Source organism: Salvelinus alpinus, chromosome 39 (assembly GCF_045679555.1).
Source record: "Salvelinus alpinus chromosome 39, SLU_Salpinus.1, whole genome shotgun sequence".
Taxonomy (NCBI): Eukaryota; Metazoa; Chordata; class Actinopteri; order Salmoniformes; family Salmonidae; genus Salvelinus; species Salvelinus alpinus.
Window position 1 is genome coordinate 8,924,363 of NC_092124.1, and position 22,022 is coordinate 8,946,384.

Consider the following 22,022-nt stretch of genomic DNA (forward strand, 5'->3'; position numbering starts at 1 on the left):
AGTTTCTGCTCTGCTTGCTTTTACAATGCTGAGAAAAAGTGCAGCACATAGACAGCAGCATTGCATTGTGCTGATCAGAAGCTTTGCCTTCACAAGCCTGTCCGCACACTCTGTGGTGCTAAATCCAAAATTCAGCTGGTTTAAACCACCAAACAGCCTACCTGACCACTCTGAAGCATCCGCATGGTCCTACAGCACACCGATGGAATTTTTTAAATATATCACAGTGCAATGATATAACTGGGGGGTGGTGAAGACGCTCGGAACTGCAGTCAGGTAGAGACCAAGGTGAGGATGATGAGCACACAGATGAGCTTCCCTGAGACTGTTTGTGCAGAAATTCTTCGGTTGTGCAAACCCACAATTTCATCAGCTGTCCGGGTGGCTCGTCTCAGAACATCCCGCAGGTGAAGAAGTCCAATGTGGAGGTTCTGGGCTGGTGTGGTTACACGTGGTCTGCGATTTGTGAGGCTGGTTGGATGTACTGCCAAATTCTCTAAAACAACGTTGGTAGAGAAATTAACATGACATTCTCTGGCAACAGCTCTGGTGAACATTTCTGCAGTCAGCATGTCAATTGCACACTCCCTCAAAATTGAGACGTCTGTGGAATTGTGTTGTGTGACAAAACTGCAAATTTTTACAGTGGTCTTTTATTGTCCCCAGAACAAGGTGCACCTGTGTAATGATCATACTGTTTAATCAGCGTCAAATTTGTGGGAGTGGAGTTGCTGGTCAAAGATAAGTCAAAATAAACAAAACTAAAAAATATGTTTGAATGACACTGAGGGCCAACGCTGTTACATCCAATGCATGTTTGCCTGAGGCTGATGCCGTGCAGGTGCTTGTCTATTGTCTACACATGCACATACACACGCTCTCATTCAAACGCACACATGTGCAAACACATGTCAATAGTGCCACACATGCACTCAAACATATACAGTTTTGTTATCCTTGATGCCTTTTGTTTTTGCATTGTTGTCTGTTTTTCCTTTTTTCTCTCTTTTGTTCATTTTGTTGGTTGTTGGTGTATTGTGGGACGGTGGCTTGGGGTGGGGAATCGAGGGAGAGGTATTTTATTATAATATTTTTTTCGGGGGGGGGGGGGGGGCGTCTCGGATGGTTGAGGGGCAGCTCTCTGGGAACTGTGGGGGAATCTTGGAGGGTTGGTAGTCTGGCGGTTGGGAGCTTGAGCCGGTAGGTCGCCAGGTTCAGGTCCGTGTTTTGACTTGGTGAGAGACCTGTCGACGTGCCCTTTGGGCAGGGTGTTGACCCTGGTTGCTTCTGTGGGTCGCTCTGGATGAGAGTCTGTTAGATGACTGAATGTAATGTAAATGTTGAGTGGCTTCACTGCAGGTATATTGTATGTTGTAATATTCAATAATAATAATTTACAAATAAATTGGGCACAACATTTGAGAGATCTGTTTTTTGTGCATATGGAACATTTTAGGGATATTTTATTTCAGCTCAAGAAACATGGGACAAACACTTTTGTTCAGTATATAAATAGTATATCAAGAAGTTATGCAAAGGTGTTACCTTACATCTTTGCCACTTTAGTGTCAAGTGTATAATATACCATTGAGTATTGACAGTAGCTAACCTAACCACCTCTTTTCCCCCAATCACCCTCTCAGGTGAAGGACATCTCACTGGAGGCCACAGGAGCTAAATGTGCCGTTTATTTCAGAAAGGCTTCCCTCAGCTATTCACTTGCTTACATGTACACCCTTATTTATCTGCCATAGGGGAGCTTGTGAGACATCCCTACGATATTGTTATCCAATTCTACTCATGTACCAATAATAACCTCCTCTTTCTTGTCAGTCTGCAGATCAGAGGCTGCAGGTCCTGGAGGATCGTCTCTGTTAAAGTAGGAGAGGACTGAATGGACAACAGTAGTGTCGAAAGGGAAAATTGTCTAAAATTGAAGTGGAGGATGCGTGTATGTCGGTTAATTAACAGTTTATTTTATTGGGATGCATTTGTAGAGTAAGGATGCATATGTGGGAGACCTGTTTGAGGTGTCAAATTGTGAAGTATGCGCCAGGAAAAGTGGAGTCTCAGAGTGACCAGGAGCGGTCTTATTTTGATTGATTGTATTTCTGAAGAAAAGAGGAAGATTGCAGTGGGCCTCAAAAGAATACGGACAAGAGAAGTATCGTGCTTTGAACTTTGAACTCTCAGGGGTGATGACGGATGTTCAGGTTGAATATCTGAAGAGAATTCCTGGTTTGGTTGGTGCCCGGCGTTTGACCCACTGGGTGAATGTAGAAAAAGAAGAAAGTCTGTCGGCCCTGTTGTTGTCTGTTAAAGAGAACCTACCTACACATGTCAAGCTTGGTTATGTAAGATACACTGTAAGAGATTTTGTCCCCAAACCATTGCAGTGACATTTTTTTAAAACGATTTGGCCATGTTTCAAGTGTGTGCAGACGTACAGAGTATACTGAAGAGTGGCGTGTAGAAAGATGACAGTGTTGCAAGTGTGGTTGGGATCATGATCCCCAGTTCCTGCAGTGCCCTGTAAGGGTGAAGGAGATTGAGGTGGCAAAAGTTAGAACGATCAACTGAATTTCCTATGCGAAGGTGATTTAAAAGAGTTGAGCAAACAAGTGACGCTAGTGAAGATATGGTAGTGAATTGATTGAATCAGATGGCTCATTCATCACAAAACCCATTGATATATTGCCAACTACTTTAATATTTTTTTCATTGGCAAGATTAGCAAATTTAGGCATGACATACCAGCAACAAACACAAGTCCAAGTATATCTGACCAATTTATGAAAGACAAGCATTGTCATTTTGAATTATGTGAAGTGAGTGTGGAAGAGTTGAAAAAATGGTTGTCTATCAACAATGACAAGCCACTGTGGTCTGGCAACTTGGATGGAAAATGACTGAGGATAATAGTGGACGATATTGCCACTCCTATTTGCCATATCTTCAATCTAAGCCTACTAGGAAGTGTGTACCCTCAGACCTGGAGGGAATCAAGTCATTCCGCTACCTAAGAATAATAAAGCCCCCTTTAACTGGCTCAAATAGCCGACCAATCATCCTGTTAGCATCCCTAAGTAAACTTTTGGAGAAAATAATTGTTTGACCAGATACAATGCTATTTTACAGTAAACAAATTGACAAGAGACTTTCAGCACGCTTTTTGGGAAGGACGTTCAAAAAGCACAACACTTACACAAATGAATGATGATTGGGTGAGAGAAATTGATGATGAAAGATCGCGGGGGCTGTTTAGTTAGACTTCAGTTGTTAGACTTTTTAACCGCACTATCAACAAGGCAGGTCCTGCAGACCCTAGTTTTGTCACACCTGGACTACTGTTCAGTCGTCTGGTCTGGTGCCACAAAGAGGGACTTAAGAAAATTGCAATTGACTCAGAACAGGGCAGCACGTCTGGCCCCTGGATGTACACACAGAGCTAACATGAGTAATATGCATGTAAATCTCTCCTGGCTCAAAGTGGAGGAGAGATTGACTTCATCACTACATGTATTTGTGAGAGGTATTGACATGTTGACTGCACCGAGCTACTACATAGAACCCAGTGGTGGTCGGTGCCGTTTATGATGAGGGAGGACAATTTTTTTTTTCATGAGCATGGTCTTTTTTCTATTACAGCATATTGGATGACTGTCTTTTAATAAAAAACATTTTTTTTAAATTAATTAATTAATTCGAGACAGGATCAATTCCCCGACGGGGAGGAAGGAGTAGGCTGTCCTTGTAAATAAGAATTTGTTTTTAACTGATTCCATATGTGTTATTTCAATGTTGTGATGTACGCTCAAGTGTCAAAAGAAATTAGATTTTTTTTATTCTGCTGCAAAATAGTTTTTGGGACTAAAGGATTTTACATCTGACGACTTGTGCTGGGGCAAGAACGGTTCTTCTGCATGTTCTGTAACAAAGGCTTCACCGCCCACCATCCCAGGCTCCCCTTGAGCGTGTGTAGGGATCAGATATGTTTTATTTTAACAGAAAAGTAGTTTGATTTAGTTTAGGTTATTCCTTTTTGGAGGTTTGTATGAATATACCCGTTTCCATCCCGCACACTAGCTGGCAGCATGCACACTAAATTCTGCGAACTCAATATACAATGGAATAAGAAAATCACACGAAGAAGAGGTAAGCGGATGTGAACAATAACAATTTCCACTTTGGCGTATTGTAATTTGTATTGTTGTTATTTAGACGTTTAGGAACACACTGGAACTCGACATATTACTACTTTAACTGCACAGCAGCACTTAATCTACTTCCCAAATTCGTGTTTGAGAAAGGACTTGGTTGATAGATCTGATCTAGGTAAGGCTAGCCTAGATGCTAACGTTAGCTAACAATGGCTAACTGTATGGTTTTTCACACTCAAATAGCCTCCGTCATGGAGGTGCTAGCGAATGCAGCCGTGGCAGACATCTGTAAACTCGTAGACGACGATTATGCAGTGTTTCGTTTGGAAATAACTCAAAGCCAGAAAGAAAACAGGGCATTGCGGAGGAAACTACAGCTACTGGAACTAAAGGTGGCACGAGAGCGCGTTCTCCCCAGTCGTCCCAAAAGTGTCAACATTCTTGACCGCTACAGAGGAATGGCAAGAGGTACATTTAGCTCCGTTCCCCACTGCACATGTGTTCAGATTCTAACTATGTGTACATGACCAATAAAATTAGATTATATGTGTTACCCACAATTGGGTCTTGATCAGTTTTTGGATAGTATGCAACAATTCCCCTGATTACTTAGCTATCTTGCACAAACACACCATATCATATTCTAACCAGGTTCTTGATTACTGCATTTCCTATTATTTAGTCATTGAAAACAATGTGATGATTGGAACATAATACATTTATCAATAAATAGTATATCAATAAGTTATGCTTAGTGTTACCTTATATCCTTGGCAATTCTACACAGTGTCAAAACTATCAATAGTGTACAATATAGCGCTGACCATTGACAGTAGCTAACCTAACCACCTCTTTTCCCCCAATCACTCTCTCAGGTGAAGGACATCTCACTGGAGGCTACAGGAGCTTTGTGAAGCCAGCAGGACACAAAACATGGAGAGATGACCAACCAGTCACTGTTGATGAGGGGAGTGGAACCTCAACCCAGGACATTATCATGATAGAGGTTAGTGTAATGGTATTACATAAAAATTACAGTACATCAAATGTGGCCATTTTATTTCAGAAAGGCTCCCCTCAGCTATTCACTTGCTTACATGTACACCCTCATTTATCTGCCATAGGGGAGCTTGTGAGACTTCCTTATGGTATTGTTATGCAATTCTACACATGTAACGGAAATAACCTCTGCTCTTCTTGTCTCAGTCTGAAGATGCAGAGGCTGCAGTTCTTGGGGTCAAGCAGGAGATGACCAAAGGAGAGCACCCACGACACAGCAGAGACAACCAGACTGGAGCGCCCCCTGTAGCCACAGAGGATCTCAACACTGCCACCACTCCCCACGCCAGGACCCAACACAGCATCACGGAGGTCAGTGGAATGCCGAACACCGTCCTCAAGTCAGAGACCGACACAGAGACTTTAACTGTAACACACAGGCTCTTACACACAGGATCTGACCACAGATCAGACCCAAAGAGACTGGGGCTGGGGACACTGGGCTGTCCTCTTGCTCCTGGCTCAGAGTATTTACTTTGACCCGTTAGAGACCGGTAATGATCTGTGTTGTTCTTACGCTACAGAGATGGACCCTGGCAGCATGCCCTTGGGTTTAGATACACAGACTGATCTGTCTAGAGAGTACTGGAACCGGTACAGTAGTAGTGTATACTTTGAAGGGTACCTAGGTAATAAAAGGGAGGATCTGGTCGTAGATGAAGTGACTGGGAAAGTCGAGGGCATGTTCCTTCCACACGGAATGTAGATAGTCACAGAGGAGATGGACACTCATAGGGCAGAGATTTCTTAGATTACAGGGAAAGCTTAGAGACAAATCTCACGACCCAGTCCCGTTTACACGCGCTTAGGGATTGCGATACAGTTTCCATGTCAATGGGGCCTTCCGATTCACACGGCCGCATCCTTTTCGATCGGTTATTGAACTCAAACCACAGGGCTAGAGATCACTCGCAGGGAGGGGGAGCAACATCAGGCAATAGTCAAGAGAAACGGTTCCTCTGCATGTTTTGTAACAAAGGCTTCAGCAGCCCCCAGAAGGTGGTGATCCACCAGAGGTTCCACACAGGGGAGAAATGCTTCAGCGGTACCCATTGTCAGATGCGCTTCGCCCAGGCTGACCACCTGAAGAGGCACTGGAGTGTCCACACAGGGGAGAAACCCTACAGCTGCCCCCAATGTCACATGTGCTTCCCCAAGAGTGGCAACCTGAAGATGCACCTGAAGGTCCAAACAGGGAGAAGTCATTCGGCTGCCACCTATGCCTTGTCAGTTTCACCCATTCGTCCAGCCTGAAGAGGCACCAGAGGGTTCACACAGGGAAGAAATCATACAGCTGAGAAGAGGTTCTCCCCAGCACCTTCTCAAGATACACCTGAAGAGAGGCCATTTACCTGTATGCACTGCGGGAAGAGGAGCTACCTCAGGATACACTAGCAGAAAAAACATTCCACTCAATAACATAGAAAGTAACCATTAAACTCGATAGCTTTCAACGTTTATATCAATTCCTTCATTAAAGACAAAAAATGAATTCATTATTGTCAATAGAAAAGATCCACAGAAGCATTTGGAATAAGGAGAGTAACAGATTTCAGTGTTGAATATTCCTGGGTAGAATGTTGAATCCAGACATTGTCTCTGAGTGTACAAACATTAAGAACACCTGACTAATATTGATTTATACCCCCCTTTGCCCTCAGAACAGCCTCAATTCATCGGCATGGACTCTACAAGGGTCAAGTGTTCCACAGGGATGCTGGCCCATGTTAATGCCAATGCTTCCCACAGTTGTGTCAAGTTTGCTGGATGGGTGTTGGACCATTCTTGATACACGCGAGAAACTATTGAGCGTGAAAAACCCAGCAGCATTGCAGTTCTTGACACACTCAAAAAGGTGCACCTGGTACCTTCTACCATGCCCCGTTCAAAGGCACTGAAACTATTTTTGTCTGGCCCATTCAACCTCTGAATGGCACACGTACAAAATCCTTCTTTAACCTCTCTTCCCCTTCATTTTTTGTTGAGATGTGTATGTGGTTTTCATTTGGTGTATTTAAAAACATTATTTTAATTCTAAGACTTTCTTTGAGACCCTCTTTAGAATACATCACCTGATCTTACCCTATTCTGAATACACAGACAATTAGACTTAATAAATATACCTACGCTCTAACAAACACCTACTGTAAAATAGTTTAGTCAGGTTTGTCTGACTTTTGACTTATCATAGCTGACTCATATTTACCCACAACATATTTATGTCGATCATGATGGGCTTAACAACAATGAAGTCATTCTGTAACTACAGTATAGGTAAACACTTCATGTTGAAAGTGTGTTTATTATCTGTGTGTATGTACCTGAGGGAGTGTATGTCTGTAATCTGTATCGCCTGTCTCTTCCAGGAGGAGGAGGGTCCAGAGGTGCTGCTGGTGAAGGAGGAGGGGTGTGAAGAGGGTCTGGGGAACCCTGAGGGGACCATGGTCATGGAGGACAACCAGACTACACCTCCTTCTGAACCAATAGAGGAACCAGCTGAGCAGCACAGGACCACACACAGTCTCACTGAGGTGAGCCCACTGTGAACTACTGTCTGAATGGTATTAGGTCAGTGCCTGTATCCACAAAGTCTCTCAGAGTAGGAATACTGATCTAGGATCAGTTTGCATTTTAGATCATATTAAATAAGACTATTTAGACAGTTGGGAACCTGATCCTCGATCAGCACTCCTACTCTGATACTCTTTGTTGATACAGGCCCAGGTCTTGATTAATTTTGTCTTAAGTGTGGGACCATGCCTTTAAATTATCAAACCATTAAAGAGTGTTAAATAATCAAAATAACTAACACGTTTGTATAGTACTCATAGCAATCCCTCATTGCCCAATCCGAAGATGCTCCATAGCAGGGTGCTCATATCAGATGTCTTGATCCAACATCCTCTCACTCTGTATCTCTTACAGTCAGTAGACAAGGAGGATGGGAAGCCTGATCTGCTGCTGGTCAAAGAGGAGACAGTAGAAGACGGACCAGAGAGCATTGATCTGCTGAGTGGACTAAAGATGGGGGAGCAAGGTAAGGGAGAAATACATATAGCCCACATACAGTAATAGATCTTCAATGGGAATAGTGATGCGCCTGATTTAATTTTTGTATGAAACAATATGAGTACTTCATTTATAAATCAACATCAATACAATTTGTATGAAATACAAATAAACTATATGATGCAACATAAGTCATAAGCTAGGTTTCCATCCAATTGGTGAAAGATTTGAATTAGAATATGATCAAATCTGCATTTTCCCACCAGTGGTGTGTTTCCAACAAACTGACTTGAGGATAAAAAGCCATGCGTAATGACGTAGTGCACATAAAAGGTACTTATTCCACTTTAGTTTTCATGTACCGAATAAAAATCTAAAATGAAATGCGTTTCCATCCCATTTTGAACTCTACTGATAGTTTTGTCACAAAAACTGTTGCGTTATACGCAAATATGCCCACTCTGTTCTTGAGGAGTGTGTTCTAGCCAATAGCTCGCAGATACAGGCTGGTAAGCCAGCCTACATGATGAGATTTATGGATAAGAGCGAGATTTCTATTTGTTAAATGGGAGCCAAGCATTGATCATGTCACCAGAATAATTGAAAGGAGCGTCAAGCTGAACACTGCACTTTCACCACCCTGTGAAGTCCATCGTAACTTATTTGTATCTGTAATGCTTTCCCAAGTGGTAGTGGGAGGACCACAAAACATCACGTGACTCCATGTTTATATCAATATTTTTGTATAATTCATTTTACAGACAAAAAGATCCCACCATGTCTAGCATATTTTGTTTTGTCAACTTTTGGAAAGTTTAACGACAAATTTGCTGTTTCCATCAGGCCATTTTTGTATCGTACATTTACTTTACTCGCATAAGCGGTTGGATGGAAACCTGGCTATAGACATCACCAGGCCATGTCTATGATATTTTTCTGTTGTCATGTTTAAGTCTGGATTGTAACATTTGCCTATAGGTGTTTGGTTGGAAGCTAACAGAGGCGACTGGGCTGCCATCTTAGATTCCCAGACCCAGAGTGGTGCAGCCATGGGCCCAGGGGATGACATCACTGAGCAGGCCAAGACCAGAGGCAACATTGTGGAAGTCAGTGGATGGGACAGCGTCCTCAGCTCTGGGCTGGGGAACAACACTGTTATGCACAACCAGAAACAGACTGTTGAACACAAAACAACAACCGAGCAAAGTCTCAATGACAACAGATTTGCTGAGACCAGGGCGAGGCATAGATTTGGTCTGCAGGGACTGGGAGGTGTCCATATGGGGCGGGAGAGAACAGACACAGCCTCGGCTAGCGATGATCCATCCTGCTCCTATAGTTGTGATTCAGAGAGACTGACACCTCAGGTTACCCCCCTAACAGGTGCTTCCTTCAGCCTGCCTTCTATAGGATCTATCGACTGGAACATGGACCCAGCGACAACACAGACACTCCCTGGCCTTCATCCTCCTCACACTCTCCTAATGTTAAACCAGACCTCAGACAATGCCAGTGCCTCAACACTAAATGGCTACACAAGCCCATTGACAAATGACTGTGGTAGTAGCACTGTCAGCAGATCCGGTGGCAAAAATAAGTGCTTCCCGTGTTCGTTCTGTGGGAAAGCCTTCAGTTTCCCTAAACAGATGGAGATCCACCAGAGGATGCACACAGGGGAGAAACCTTTTGGCTGCCACCTGTGTGAGAAAAGGTTCTCCCACCAGCACCACCTGAAGAGGCACCTGAAGGTCCACACAGGAGAGAGGCCATTCGCCTGTACGCACTGCGGGAAGAGGTTCTCAGAGAGGAGCAATCTCAGGATACACCAGCAGAAAATGCACATGGCCCATGTGTAGAGTATAGTGACATGTGATGTAGTACTAGCTAGTTTGTTTGTAGTTAATTCTGTTGGTTTAGGATGTAGCAGGGAACTGGATGAGGTGAACTGAGGAAAGAATGAGTATGATGAGGTAGAGTAGATGATATGGTGATGATGTCTATAAAAATGCTTCACTGATGAAAAGTGACAACTATGACCATTTAGTTTGATACTGGTGTTTTATAGTGCCTTAATTCATGTTTACTTGACATAAAGATGTGTGTAATGTAGTGTTGAACTTTTTCCAAAGTATTCTAAAATATATTTTATCAAAGCTAGGGTACCAGATTTACAGAAAAGGTCAAGTGTTACCATAGTGAGAAGTTATTCTACTTGTCATATATTGTTTTGCAGAATAAAAGTGCTGTACTTCATGTTATGTGAGTGCATGACCATTTTGTTGAAATAAACATTGGACTCTGTGCTGACTGACTTGGTTATTTTTGTATCGTTGCAGGGACTGAATTTTCCTTCTCAGTCGAATCAACACATATGGAATTGTTTTTATAATACACTCCAATCGCTCCATATTGTTAGGTACTTGAATCACAGTGTTAGAAATGGGCTTGACCATGATTAACATTGTTATGTCATGTTTCTGTGTACAGCAATGAGTTTCTTATATAAACATTTATGCTATTCTGTACAATTTGTGTTTTACAGTCTGCAGTCCGTGAGGACCTGCCGATATCCGGTGTTGCTGGCGGGAGAGACTGGACCTGTGAAGCGGCTAGTCACAAACCTGGCCCCGGAGCCGTTGCTCTTCCTTCCCGAGTCAGAACCAGGACACAACCGCAAGGGACAGAGACTCCACCACCACACTGAACAACCTCAGTCCTGGTGGTCATCAGAGAGATGTAGGCTCCAGTCAGGGATCAACTCTGCAGCCTAAAAACATTGTTTTTATGGACAGAGGCAACTCATTTCATTCTGAGGCTCAAGTATACAAGAAATTACCTTTCCAAGCATTACTCCTGAACCTGTATAAGCACACATCAGCAACACCTGATCTGGTGCTGTGATTATGTGCATCCCTAAAACGGCAAAAGTAATCAGTTAGATATCTGGGCGCAGAACCATATATACTCCTGTAAACCAAACCTAGTCTCATCTGGGACACCCTAGCCTCAACAGGCAGCCAGTTTAGTTCCAGAAAGCAGCTCCTGCCTATGTGAGTACATGGACTCACCTTCAATACTACCCTGATCAGCTTATACTGGGCTATCTGGAGCTTCCCCTTCCTAAGTTTAGATAAGCCCCCAAACCAGGAAGTACTAGTGTAGTCAAAGTGGCATTGAATGATGGCAGTGGCTAGCACTTACACGGAGTCCTTATCAAGCAGCTTGGACTTTCTAGCCAAAAACTTAGTCCTGCCTGGCATTAACCTTCCCTAGCACTTTATTGGCCACCCTCTCACCTCCCAAACTTCCATCAAGGATGCATCCCAGGTAGCTAACAGAGGTTTTAGTAGTCACCCCCTAACTCCACTCTGATTTCAAAGAACCTACTCAATTTAGGTCTGGATCCAAAAAGAATTGCCTCAGTTTTCCCTAAGTGCAGAGAGAGCTTATTATCTCCAAGCCATTTGCTAATGTTAGTATGCTCTCCAACATAGTTTTACGTTTGTGAGACTCCAGAAGTGTAGTCATTCGCATTAAGGAAAATAATCTTTCATATCGTTAATATACACTAAAAACAGTAGAGGCCAAAGCACGCTCCCCTGCGGAACGCCACAACTCATTTGTTTTGCCTGAGACAGTGAACCATTAACCTCTACTACTTGCTCCCTACCTGATAAATAGGACTTTACCCAGCCTAGCGGGATGCTGCTTAACCCCAGTGCCTCCATTTCAGAGATTAGGAGACAGTGGTTAACTCTATCAAAGGCCTTTTGTAGGTCAAGCAGTACCATTCCACAGAGATTTCCCTCAATCTCTTTCCTGATGAAGTCAGTCAAGTAAAGTAGACATGAATCGGTGGAGTATGTTTTTCTAAAACCTGACTGAATATCATACATTAGACTGTGTTGACATATTCATAAATTTGCTCATGTACAACTCTCTCCAGGATCTTTGATGTTACGCTGGGGATAGATACCGGCCTATAAATCCCAGGTTCAGACTTTATCCCCTTCTTATACAGAGGTATACCTTTAGCTTGTTTCATATCCCTGGGAAAGATGCCTTGTTCAAGAGAGAGATTAATGATATGCATAATACAAGGACCAATTTGCTCAAAAGAATCTATAAGAAACCTTGCAGGAATATTATCCAGGCCTGTGGCTTTGGAGCATTTAAGCTCTGCTAGCATACTAGCATACTGACTATTTTGGCTGTTGCTACCTTTGCAAAAGTTAGTTTGGCTGAGCCCCTAACTCTGCATAATAATTCTTGACTTGGTTGTTTCCATGCTAGCCAGCTTGCCAGTCAGGATGGGCGTTCAACACAAGAGGTGGCTAGCCTATAACACAGCACACAATCCCAACAACGGCTAGAGTTCACCAGGAGGGAGCTCAAAGACTAACGACCTGAGGGTGGTGGCTCCTGCTTCTACCTCTTCTGGTGTCATTGGGTCACAACGTGGGAGGCTGAGTATTAGGACGGACGCAGACAAGCCGTACACCTGCTGCACGTGTTGGAGCGGTTCGTTAGGGCAAAATATTTGAAGGAACACCAGACCGTTCACAACAAGGAGAGGCTCTTCAAGTGCAAACTATGAGCTTCACCTTCTTGACTAACCTTATCAGACATAGGAGTGTCCACAATGGGCGAAATAGGAGCAGTGTGACTTGAGATGTGCACAGGGGCTATCTGTGAACCATTCTGTAGCTGACATTTAATCCTATAAAACCTTTTTTCAGGTACTCTCGCGAAATCACACTTTTTTTTAAATAGAAAAATAACATTATGTTAAGTCCACCTGAGGTCTGGGAAAAATAGAAGATATTTAGATTTGTTTGGGTGTAGTTACCGTTTAATGCAAATGTACACCAGCAAGATACTATCTTTTGGTTGTGATGTTTCTGTAGCGCTCATGTGATTGCAGTTTGCTAAACAAATGGCCACTGGATTGATGCAAATAATCAGGTAGTCATAGGCTACATTGTAGTTAACATTTAAATTAGGTTTTTGGAAAGCCTTTCCATCTCTATCAGAAGGTTATCATTAGCATAATCGCTAACCGCTACACAAAGTGTAGGCATGGGCGCACACACACACGGGCATTCCGTTTTCAGGAAGTCGTAGGAAAATACGAATCACTGATACTTTTTAAATATCGTTGAATTACGTTTTAATGTATGGATTATGTGATACCGGCCGATTTTATAGGGCTCTACATATCATGTGAAGTGTCTTGGTAAGAGGATAATTAACACACACCCCTCATTAATCATTTAACTTTTTATTTGAAACAGGCTTGTCTGAATACCTGTTTTTAGAGACAGTAAACCTAGGCTAGAACAAGGACAGTTTAATATTTACCTTACGGAGGATTAAATAAAGTAATTATATTTTATATTATATTCTTGCTGACACACTGTTCTAAAGAAGTCTGGGTTGAGTTTGGAAGATAGTGATCATGATAGTTGATGTAAAACGTAATAAGCAGTACCGTAATTCAACAAACACCGCGCATTCCTATTCCATTTAACCACAGCATTTTAGCTATGACGCCAACCAATCAGATTCCTTCTCTTTAGTGCGAAGTTAAGCTAACGTAACCAGGCTTAGTGAACGGATGTGCAGTAACCAAGAACAAATTCCACGTTAGCGTTTTTGTTATTTAGACGTTTATTGACACCGTGGAACTCCAAAATATGACACATTTAACCGCGCAGTAGCAGCACATACTTGCCTCGGGTAGTCTTTAATTCGCGTTGGAGACGGAACTTGGTTGATATATGTTATCTAGCTAGCTGCTAACAACAATGGCGGACTGTATGGTTTTTCACACTCAAATAGCCTCCATCATGGAGATGCTAGCGAATGCAGCTGTGGCAGACATCTGTAAACTCGTAGACGACGATTATGCAGTGTTTCGTTTGGAAATAACTCAAAGCCAGAAAGAAAACAGGGGGTTGCGGAGGAAACTACAGCTATTGGAACTGAAGGTGGCACGGGAGCGCGCAGAAAGGACAATTAGAGAGCGCGTCCTTGCCAGTCGCCCTAGTAGTGTCAAGATCCTCGACCGATACAGAGGAATGGCAAGAGGTACATTTTGCATTAGGCTGCGGGGAGTGTCGCCTCTGCACATGTGTTATTAAGATGTGTTACCCAGAATTGGGTATTAGTCAGTTTTTGGATAGTTTTGTAAAGAAACATGCAGGGAGTGCAGCCCTTAACCTTCAGGTCCATTGCCCCGCAGAAATCGATAGTACAAAAAAACAAAAACATGCTCAAGTGGCAGTGTAGATATCCGCTATTTTAAACCAGGGTTCGCCATTCAACTCCCTCACAGGGTGCCTTTCTTGGAGTATGCAGCATTGCTAGTTATTGTTTATGACCCTCATGATAAATTATTTTAGTTATATTTTAACTGGTTTTAGTATAGACAGCACGAATTGACTGTCTGGACTCAGCCATGGTACACAGACACACACCTTTAATCTCCATGTCTCTCTGCCACCCCCACGGCTCTGTGTGGTTTAATCCACCCTGTCATGGAATTTATGCGTGAAGGGCATGGGGCTTGTCGCTGTGCGTTGATGACATGACACCTGGGTCCTGCTGGTTATTAAATGGGATGTCTTCCTTACTCTGAACTGTCAGTGTCTGCGGGGTGGGCAAGTGGGGGGGTGTGGTGTCATGTACAGTACCAGTCAAAAGTTTGGACACACCTACTCATTCCATGTTTTTTCTTTATTTTTCCTATTTTCTACATTTTAGAACAATAGTGAAGACATCAAACTATAAAATAACACATATGGAATCATGTAGTAACAAAAAAAAGTGTTAAACAAATAAAAATATATTTTAGATTCTTCAAAATAGCCACCCTTTGCCTTGATGACAACTTTGCACACTCTTGGCATTCTCTCAACCAGCTTCACCTGGAATGCTTTTCCAACAGTCTTGAAGGAGTTCCCACATATGCTGAGCACTTGTTGGCTACTTTTCCTTCACTCTGCGGTCCAACTCATTCAAAACCATCTCAATTGAGTTGAGGTCAGGTGATTGTGGAGGCCAGGTCACCTGATGCAACACTCCATCACTCCTTGGTCAAATAGCCCTTACACATGCTGGAGGTGTGTCGCTGCAGAATGCTGTGGTAGCCATGCTGGTTAAGTGTGCCTTGAATTCTAAATAAATCACACCATCACACCTCCATGCTTCACGGTGGGAACCACACATGCGGACATAATCAGTTCACCTACTCTGCATCTCACAAAGACATGGCGTTTGGACCTGAAAATCTCAAATTTGGACTCATCAGACCAAAGGACATATTTCCACCGGTCTAATGTCCATTGCTTGTGTTTCTTGGCCCAAGCAAGTCTCTTCTTATATTGGTATCTTTTAGAAGTGGTTTCTTTGCAGCAATTTGACCATGAAGGCCTGATTCACGAAGTCTCTTCTGAACCGCTGATGTTGAGATGTGTCTGTTACTTGAACTCTGTGAAGCATTTATTTGGGCTGCAATTTCTGAGGCTGGTAACTCTAATGAACTTATCCTCTGCAGCAGAGGTAACTCTGGGTCTTCCTTTCCTGTGGCGGTCCTCATGAGAGCCAGTTTCATCATAGCGTTTGAGGGTTTTTTGCAACTGCACTTGAAGAAACTTTAAAAGTTCTTGAAATATTCTGGATTGACTGACCTTCATGACTGACCTGGATTGACTGACCTTGGTGGACTTCATGTCTTGGTGGACCAAGTAATGGTGGACTGTCGTTTCTTTTACCAAGTAGGGCTATCTTCTGTATACCACTCCTACCTTGTCACAACACAACTGATTGGCTCAAACGCATTAAGAAGAAAATAAATTCCACAAATTAACTTTTAAGAAGGCACACCTGTTAATTGAAATGCATTCCAGGTGACTACCTCATGAAGCTGGTTGAGAGAATGCCAAGAGTGTGCGAAGCTGTCATCAAGGCAAAGGGTGGCTACTTTGAAGAATCTCAAATATCAAATATATTTTGATTTGTTTAACACTTTTTTGGTTACTACATGATTCCATATGTGTTATTTCATAGTTTTGATGTCTTCACTATTATTTTACAATGTAGAAAATAGTAAAAATAAAGAAAAACCCTTGAATGAGTAGGTGTGTCCAAACTTTTGACTGGTACTGTAGGGAAGAGGAGTAGTGGTGCACATGCTCGCCGGCCAAGTACACGCACTGTTGTGGATGCAATGTCCGACTCAGATCACTTCTGACACCAGTGTAATGAAACAGGCAAGGAGTGCGGCGCGAACCATCAACCTTCTGGCCCGTAGCCCTGCGGAAATCGACTGTGCCCCAAAAGTATGCTCAAGTGGCAGTCTATCCACGCTTATAAATCCAGGGTAGCTACAGTATGCAACAATACTTCCCCTGATTACTGAGCTATCTTGCACAATTTATTTTACCTTTACTTTACCAGGCAGGTCAGTTAAGAACAACTTCTTGCACAAAGAAACAATATCATATTCTATCCAAATTCTTGATTTACTGAATTTCCTATTTTCATACTCAATTAAAATAATGTGATGCATGGAATGGAACAATAAATAGTATATCAAGAAGTTATGAGAAGTGTTACCTTACATCCTTGCCAATTGTAGACATTGTACAATATAACTTAACCATCCCCTTTCCCTCAATCACTCTCTTAGGTGAAGGACATCTCGCTGGAGGCCACAGGAGCTTTGTGAAGCCAGCGGGACACAATACATGGAGAGATGACCAACCAATCACTGTTGATGAGGGTAGTGGAACCTCAACCCAGCACGTTATTGTCATAGAGGTTAGTGTAACAGTAAAACATTAAAAGTGACTACATCAGATGCGGCCCATTTTATTTCAGAAAGGCTCCCTTCAGCTTTTAATTTGCTTACATTTACATCCTTATTTATCTGCCATAGGGGAGCTTGTGAGACTTCCCTACTGCATTGTTATCCAATTCAACTCATGTACCGATAATAACCTCCTCTCTTCTTGTTTTAGTCTGCAGATGCAGAGGCTGCAGGTCCTGGGGTCAAGCTGGAGAGGTCTGAAGGAGAGGAGGACACACAGCACAGCAGAGACATCCAGTCTGGAGCAGTGGCTGGAGTGGCGCACCCTGTAGTCACGGAAGACCTCGCCACCGCTGCAGCGCCCCAGACCAGGACCGGACGCAGCATCACGGAGGTCAGTGGAACGCTGAACGCCGTCCTCAAGTCGGAGACTTTAACTGTAACACAAAGGCTCTTACACACGGGATCTGACAACAGGTCAGACCCAGAGAGACTGAGGCAGGAAAGGCTGGGCTGTCCTCCTCCTCCCGACTCTGAGTATTTACTTTATGGTAACCCGAGTTTGAGGAAGGTTCATTCCTATCGGGACTCAGATGACACGTTAGAGACTGGCAATGATCCGTCTTCTTCTTACACTACAGAGATGTGTTTAGAGAGACAGACTGATCCATCTAGAGGGGACTGGAACCGGTACAGTAGTAGTGTGTACTCTGAAGGTTGCCTAGATAAGCAAGGGGAGGTTATAGATGAGGTAACTGTGAAAGTGGAGGGCGACGCTCCTCTGACATGGAATGTAGACGAGACTCACTTAGTAGAAGGACACTCACAAGGCAGATATTTCTTAGATTACAGGGAAAGCTTAGAGACAAATCCAAATGCCATGACCCACTCCCCTTTACAGGCGGTCAGGAATCGCAACCCAGTGTCGACGTCGATGGGGCCTTCCGATTCACACAGCAGTGTCCTTTTCGATCAGGTATTGAACTCAAACGACAGGGCTAGAGCCCAGGCTCAGGAAGGGGGAGACACATCAGGCAATAGTAAAGAGAAACGGTTCCTCTGCATGTTCTCTAATAAAGGCTTCAGCTGCCCCCAGAAGGGGGTGATCCACAAGAGGGTTCACACAGGGGTGAAATCTTTCAGCTGTACCCAGTGTCATATGCGCTTTGCACAGTCCGGCAACCTGAAGAGGCACCAGAGGGTCCACACAGGGGAGAAACCATTCAGCTGTACCCAGTGTCAAATGCGCTTTGCCCAGGCTGGCCACCTGAAGAGGCACCAGAGGGTCCACACAGGGGAGAAGCCCTACAGCTGCCCCCAGTGTGAGAAGAGGTTCTCCCACCAACACCATCTGAAGATGCACCTGAATGTCCACATGGGAGAGAGGCCATTCAGAGAGGAGACACCTCAGGATACACCAGCAGAAAAACCATTCCACTCTAACATAGAAAGTAATCATTTCACTTGATAGCTTCTGATGTTTAGATCAAACCCTGCATTTAAGAGAAAGATATTTGTTCATTGTCAGCCTAAAAATATCCACAGATGCATTTGGAATAATGAGAGTAACAGATTTCAGTGTTGAATATTCCTGGGTAGAATATTGCAACCAGGCATTGTGTGATTTATAAGGCATATAGAAGTCTATATGCGTCTAAAAAGTCTTACATATTGTGTTTTACTCTGTAGGCAATATGTTCACAAATGCCTATTTCATTACTTCAATTTAACTACTTTCCCAATACATTTTTAATGAGAAAATGAATGCAGTTTATCACATTATCATGCCGATTGAGACGTGTCTGTGTGTTTTTCATATGGTGTATTTAAAACTTGTTTGTTTAAATAATAAACACAAAATGGGACTTTTCATTCTAAGACTTTCATTGACTCTCTTTAGTATTACATCTGATCTTACACTATTCTGCATACACCGACAGCGATTTATAACCATTATACTCTTAAGGCCTACTAAATATACCTACACATACCCACACACTAACAAACACATACTGTACACGTCAAAATAGTTTAGTCAGGTTTGTCTGATGATGACTTTTGCCTTATCATAGCTGACTTGTTTTTACCCACAACATCATATTTATGTCCACCATGATGGTTTTAACAACAACTAAGTAATTCTCTAACTATCTAAAATATGATGGGGTCATTGCTGCGAGCCGGCAGCCTTCTGTGAGCCGGATGGCACCGCGATCGTTTCTCCTTCTTCCTCCAAGGCACTCCAAATCAGAATCACTTTTATTCGCCAAATATAAACTCAGCAAAAAAAGAAACGTCCCTTTTTCAGGACCCTGTTTTTCAAAGATAATTCGTAAAAATCCAAATAACTTCACAAATCTTCATTGTAAAGGGTTTAAACACTGTTTCCCATGCATGTTCAATGAACCATAAACAATTAATGAACATGCACCTGTGGAACGGTCATTAAGACACTAACAGCTTACAGACGGTAGGCAATTAAGGTCACAGTTATGAAAACTTAGGACACTAAAGAGTTCTTTTTAATGACTCTGAAAAACACCAAAAGAAAGATGCCCAGGGTCCTTGCTCATCTGTGTGAACGTTCCTTAGGCATGTTGCAAGGAGGCTTGAGGACTGTAGATGTGGCCAGGGCAATAAATTGCCATGTCCGTACTGTGAGACGCCTAAGACGGCGCTACAGGGAGACAGGATGGACAGCTGATCGTCCTCGCAGTGGCAGACCACGTGTAACAACACCTGCACAGGATCGGTACATCCGAACATCACACCTGCGGGACAGGTACAGGATGGCAACAACAACTGCCCGAGTTACACCAGGAATGCACAATCCCTCCATCAGTGTTCAGACTGTCCGCAATAGGCTGAGAGAGGCTGGACTGAGGGCTTGTAGGCCTGTTGTAAGGCAGGTCCTCACCAGACATCACCGGCAACAACATCGCCTATGGGCACAAACCCACCGTTGCTGGACCAGACAGGACTGGCAAAAAGTGCTCTTCACTGACGAGTCGCGGTTTTGTCTCACCAGGGGTGATGGTCGGATTCGCGTTTATCGTCGAAGGAATGAGCGTTACACCGAGGCCTGTACTCTGGAGCGGGAGCGATTTGGAGGTGGAGGGTCTGTCATGGTCTGGGGCGGTGTGTCACAGCATCATCGGACTGAGCTTGTTGTCATTGCAGGCAATCTCAACGCTGTGCGTTACAGGGAAGACATCCTCCTCCCTCATGTGGTACCCTTCCTGCAGGCTCATCCTGACATGACCCTCCAGCATGACAATGCCACCAGTCACACTACTCGTTCTGTGCGTGATTTCCTGCGAGACAGGAATGTCAGTGTTCTGCCATGGCCAGCGAAAAGCCCGGATCTCAATCCCATTGAGCACGTCTGGGACCTGTTTGATCTGAGCGTGAGGGCTAGGGCCATTCCCCCCAGAAATGTCCGGGAACTTGCAGGTGCCTTAGTGGAAGAGTGGGGTAACATCTCACAGGAAGAACTGGCAAATCTGGTGCAGTCCATGAGGAGATGCACTGCAGTACTTAATGCAGCTGGTGGCCACACCAGATACTGACTGTTACTTTTGATTTTGACCCCCCCTTTGTTCAGGGACACATTATTCAATTTCTGTTAGTCACATGTCCGTGGAACTTGTTCAGTTTATGTCTCCGTTGTTGAATGTTGTTATGTTCATACAAATATTTACACATGTTACATTTGCTGAAAACAAATGCAGTGAGAGAACGTTTATTGTTTTGCTGAGTTTATTTGTATGTACATGAATTACAGAAGTCCTGAAGCCCAAGGCAAAACATTACGACTTAGTATCTATCTTGTCCAAACAACTTAGTATCTCGTTCAAACTACTTAGAATCTTGTTCAAACAACTTAGTATCGAGTTTGAATGTCCTAAGTTAAGAAAGTAGTTCAAAAGAGATACTAATTCATTCAAACGAGAGAATTGTTACTTTGTCTAATTAGGCCTTAATTTGTCATGCAGCTTGTCAGACCATGTAATGGTTGCTGCAACCATTCATTCACTGATTCCATTAGTTGATATGATTGACAGTTATTTGATAGCCTAAAGCAGGGGTGTCAAACTCATTTCGCATCGTGGGCCACATACTGCCTAGGGAGATGTCAAGTGTGCCGGACCATTAAAATTATACCATACTCTGCTATAAATAACCAAAATATCATGTCTTTCCTTTGTTTTGGTGTAAAGAAGCACAAGAACATTAGGAAAATATTGAAATTTAATGAACTATCCTTTTACAAAACATTTCATGAAACACCTCATATTTCCTTAGACAAATGTGCAATTTACTTTTATCATTCACAAATATGCATTGCAACTGATCCCACTGATTGTACAAAGGCACAAAACTTTAATTGGTACTGAAAAATATAGTAATGCACTTTAAGATTAAATGAGACTTTTAAAGAAAGGAATTTTTAAACCACTTACACATACGCATATAAAATCTAAATGTAATCCCTGCGTACACCTTACAAACTAAGGAGAGTGATTTTAAATGTGTAATGAAGAAAGTGTTCGCCTGTCCTGTAAATCTGTAAACTTCATACATGAAACATACATACACATACAATACATACTGAAAATTTATGGAGTTGTATGAACAGTAGAATTCCATCACACAACTTTTGTTTTGAAGCTGCTGACTAACATTAAAGTGCACATTTTTTAAATCACCACAGTAAGGATTCATCTTCACAGAGCTGTATTCTTTCAATGCAAACAGTATCTAAGGCAGCATTTTAAAGGTACCGAAATACCGAAACTTGTTGCAAACACACCAAGCACGAAGGTTTTCCGTGCATCTCTGTAAATAAATAGGACGTGGTCCATTTTTCTTTGAAAATTCTACACTCCTTATCTACTTTTCTCCGTTTGGATAACGACATTTTGGCTAATGAGGGTGTAGCGGAGAGGTAGAGACCAAGGTATTAACAACGTCGTAACAAG

The 22,022-nt window shown here is 42.9% G+C and overlaps 2 protein-coding genes across 3 annotated transcripts in view; both read left to right on the plus strand.

Annotated features, from left to right (window-relative positions):
* The first annotated feature begins 4,149 nt into the window (after window positions 1-4,149).
* On the plus strand, window positions 4,150-12,963 carry LOC139566776 (uncharacterized). Of its 2 annotated transcripts, none has more exons than XM_071388079.1 (6): window positions 4,150-4,628; window positions 5,036-5,166; window positions 5,367-5,531; window positions 7,586-7,750; window positions 8,145-8,256; window positions 10,771-12,963. In XM_071388079.1, the coding sequence occupies exons 1-6, from the start codon at window positions 4,370-4,372 to the stop codon at window positions 10,782-10,784; spliced, it is 846 nt and encodes a 281-aa protein (XP_071244180.1). In that variant the 5' UTR covers window positions 4,150-4,369; the 3' UTR covers window positions 10,785-12,963. The 2 variants fall into 2 exon arrangements, with proteins under 2 accessions (XP_071244180.1, XP_071244179.1); XM_071388078.1 differs by lacking the exon at window positions 10,771-12,963 and adding an exon at window positions 9,207-10,529.
* A 697-nt stretch (window positions 12,964-13,660) lies between these two features.
* The window catches only part of LOC139566698 (uncharacterized), a 58,410-nt gene continuing 50,048 nt past the window's right edge, over window positions 13,661-22,022 (plus strand). Inside the window, exons 1-3 of the mRNA XM_071387948.1 lie at window positions 13,661-14,318; window positions 16,921-17,051; window positions 17,252-18,505. Coding sequence (XP_071244049.1) covers window positions 14,036-14,318; window positions 16,921-17,051; window positions 17,252-18,505 — 1,668 coding nt within the window. The 5' untranslated portion in view covers window positions 13,661-14,035. The remainder of the gene's footprint in view (window positions 14,319-16,920; window positions 17,052-17,251; window positions 18,506-22,022) is intronic.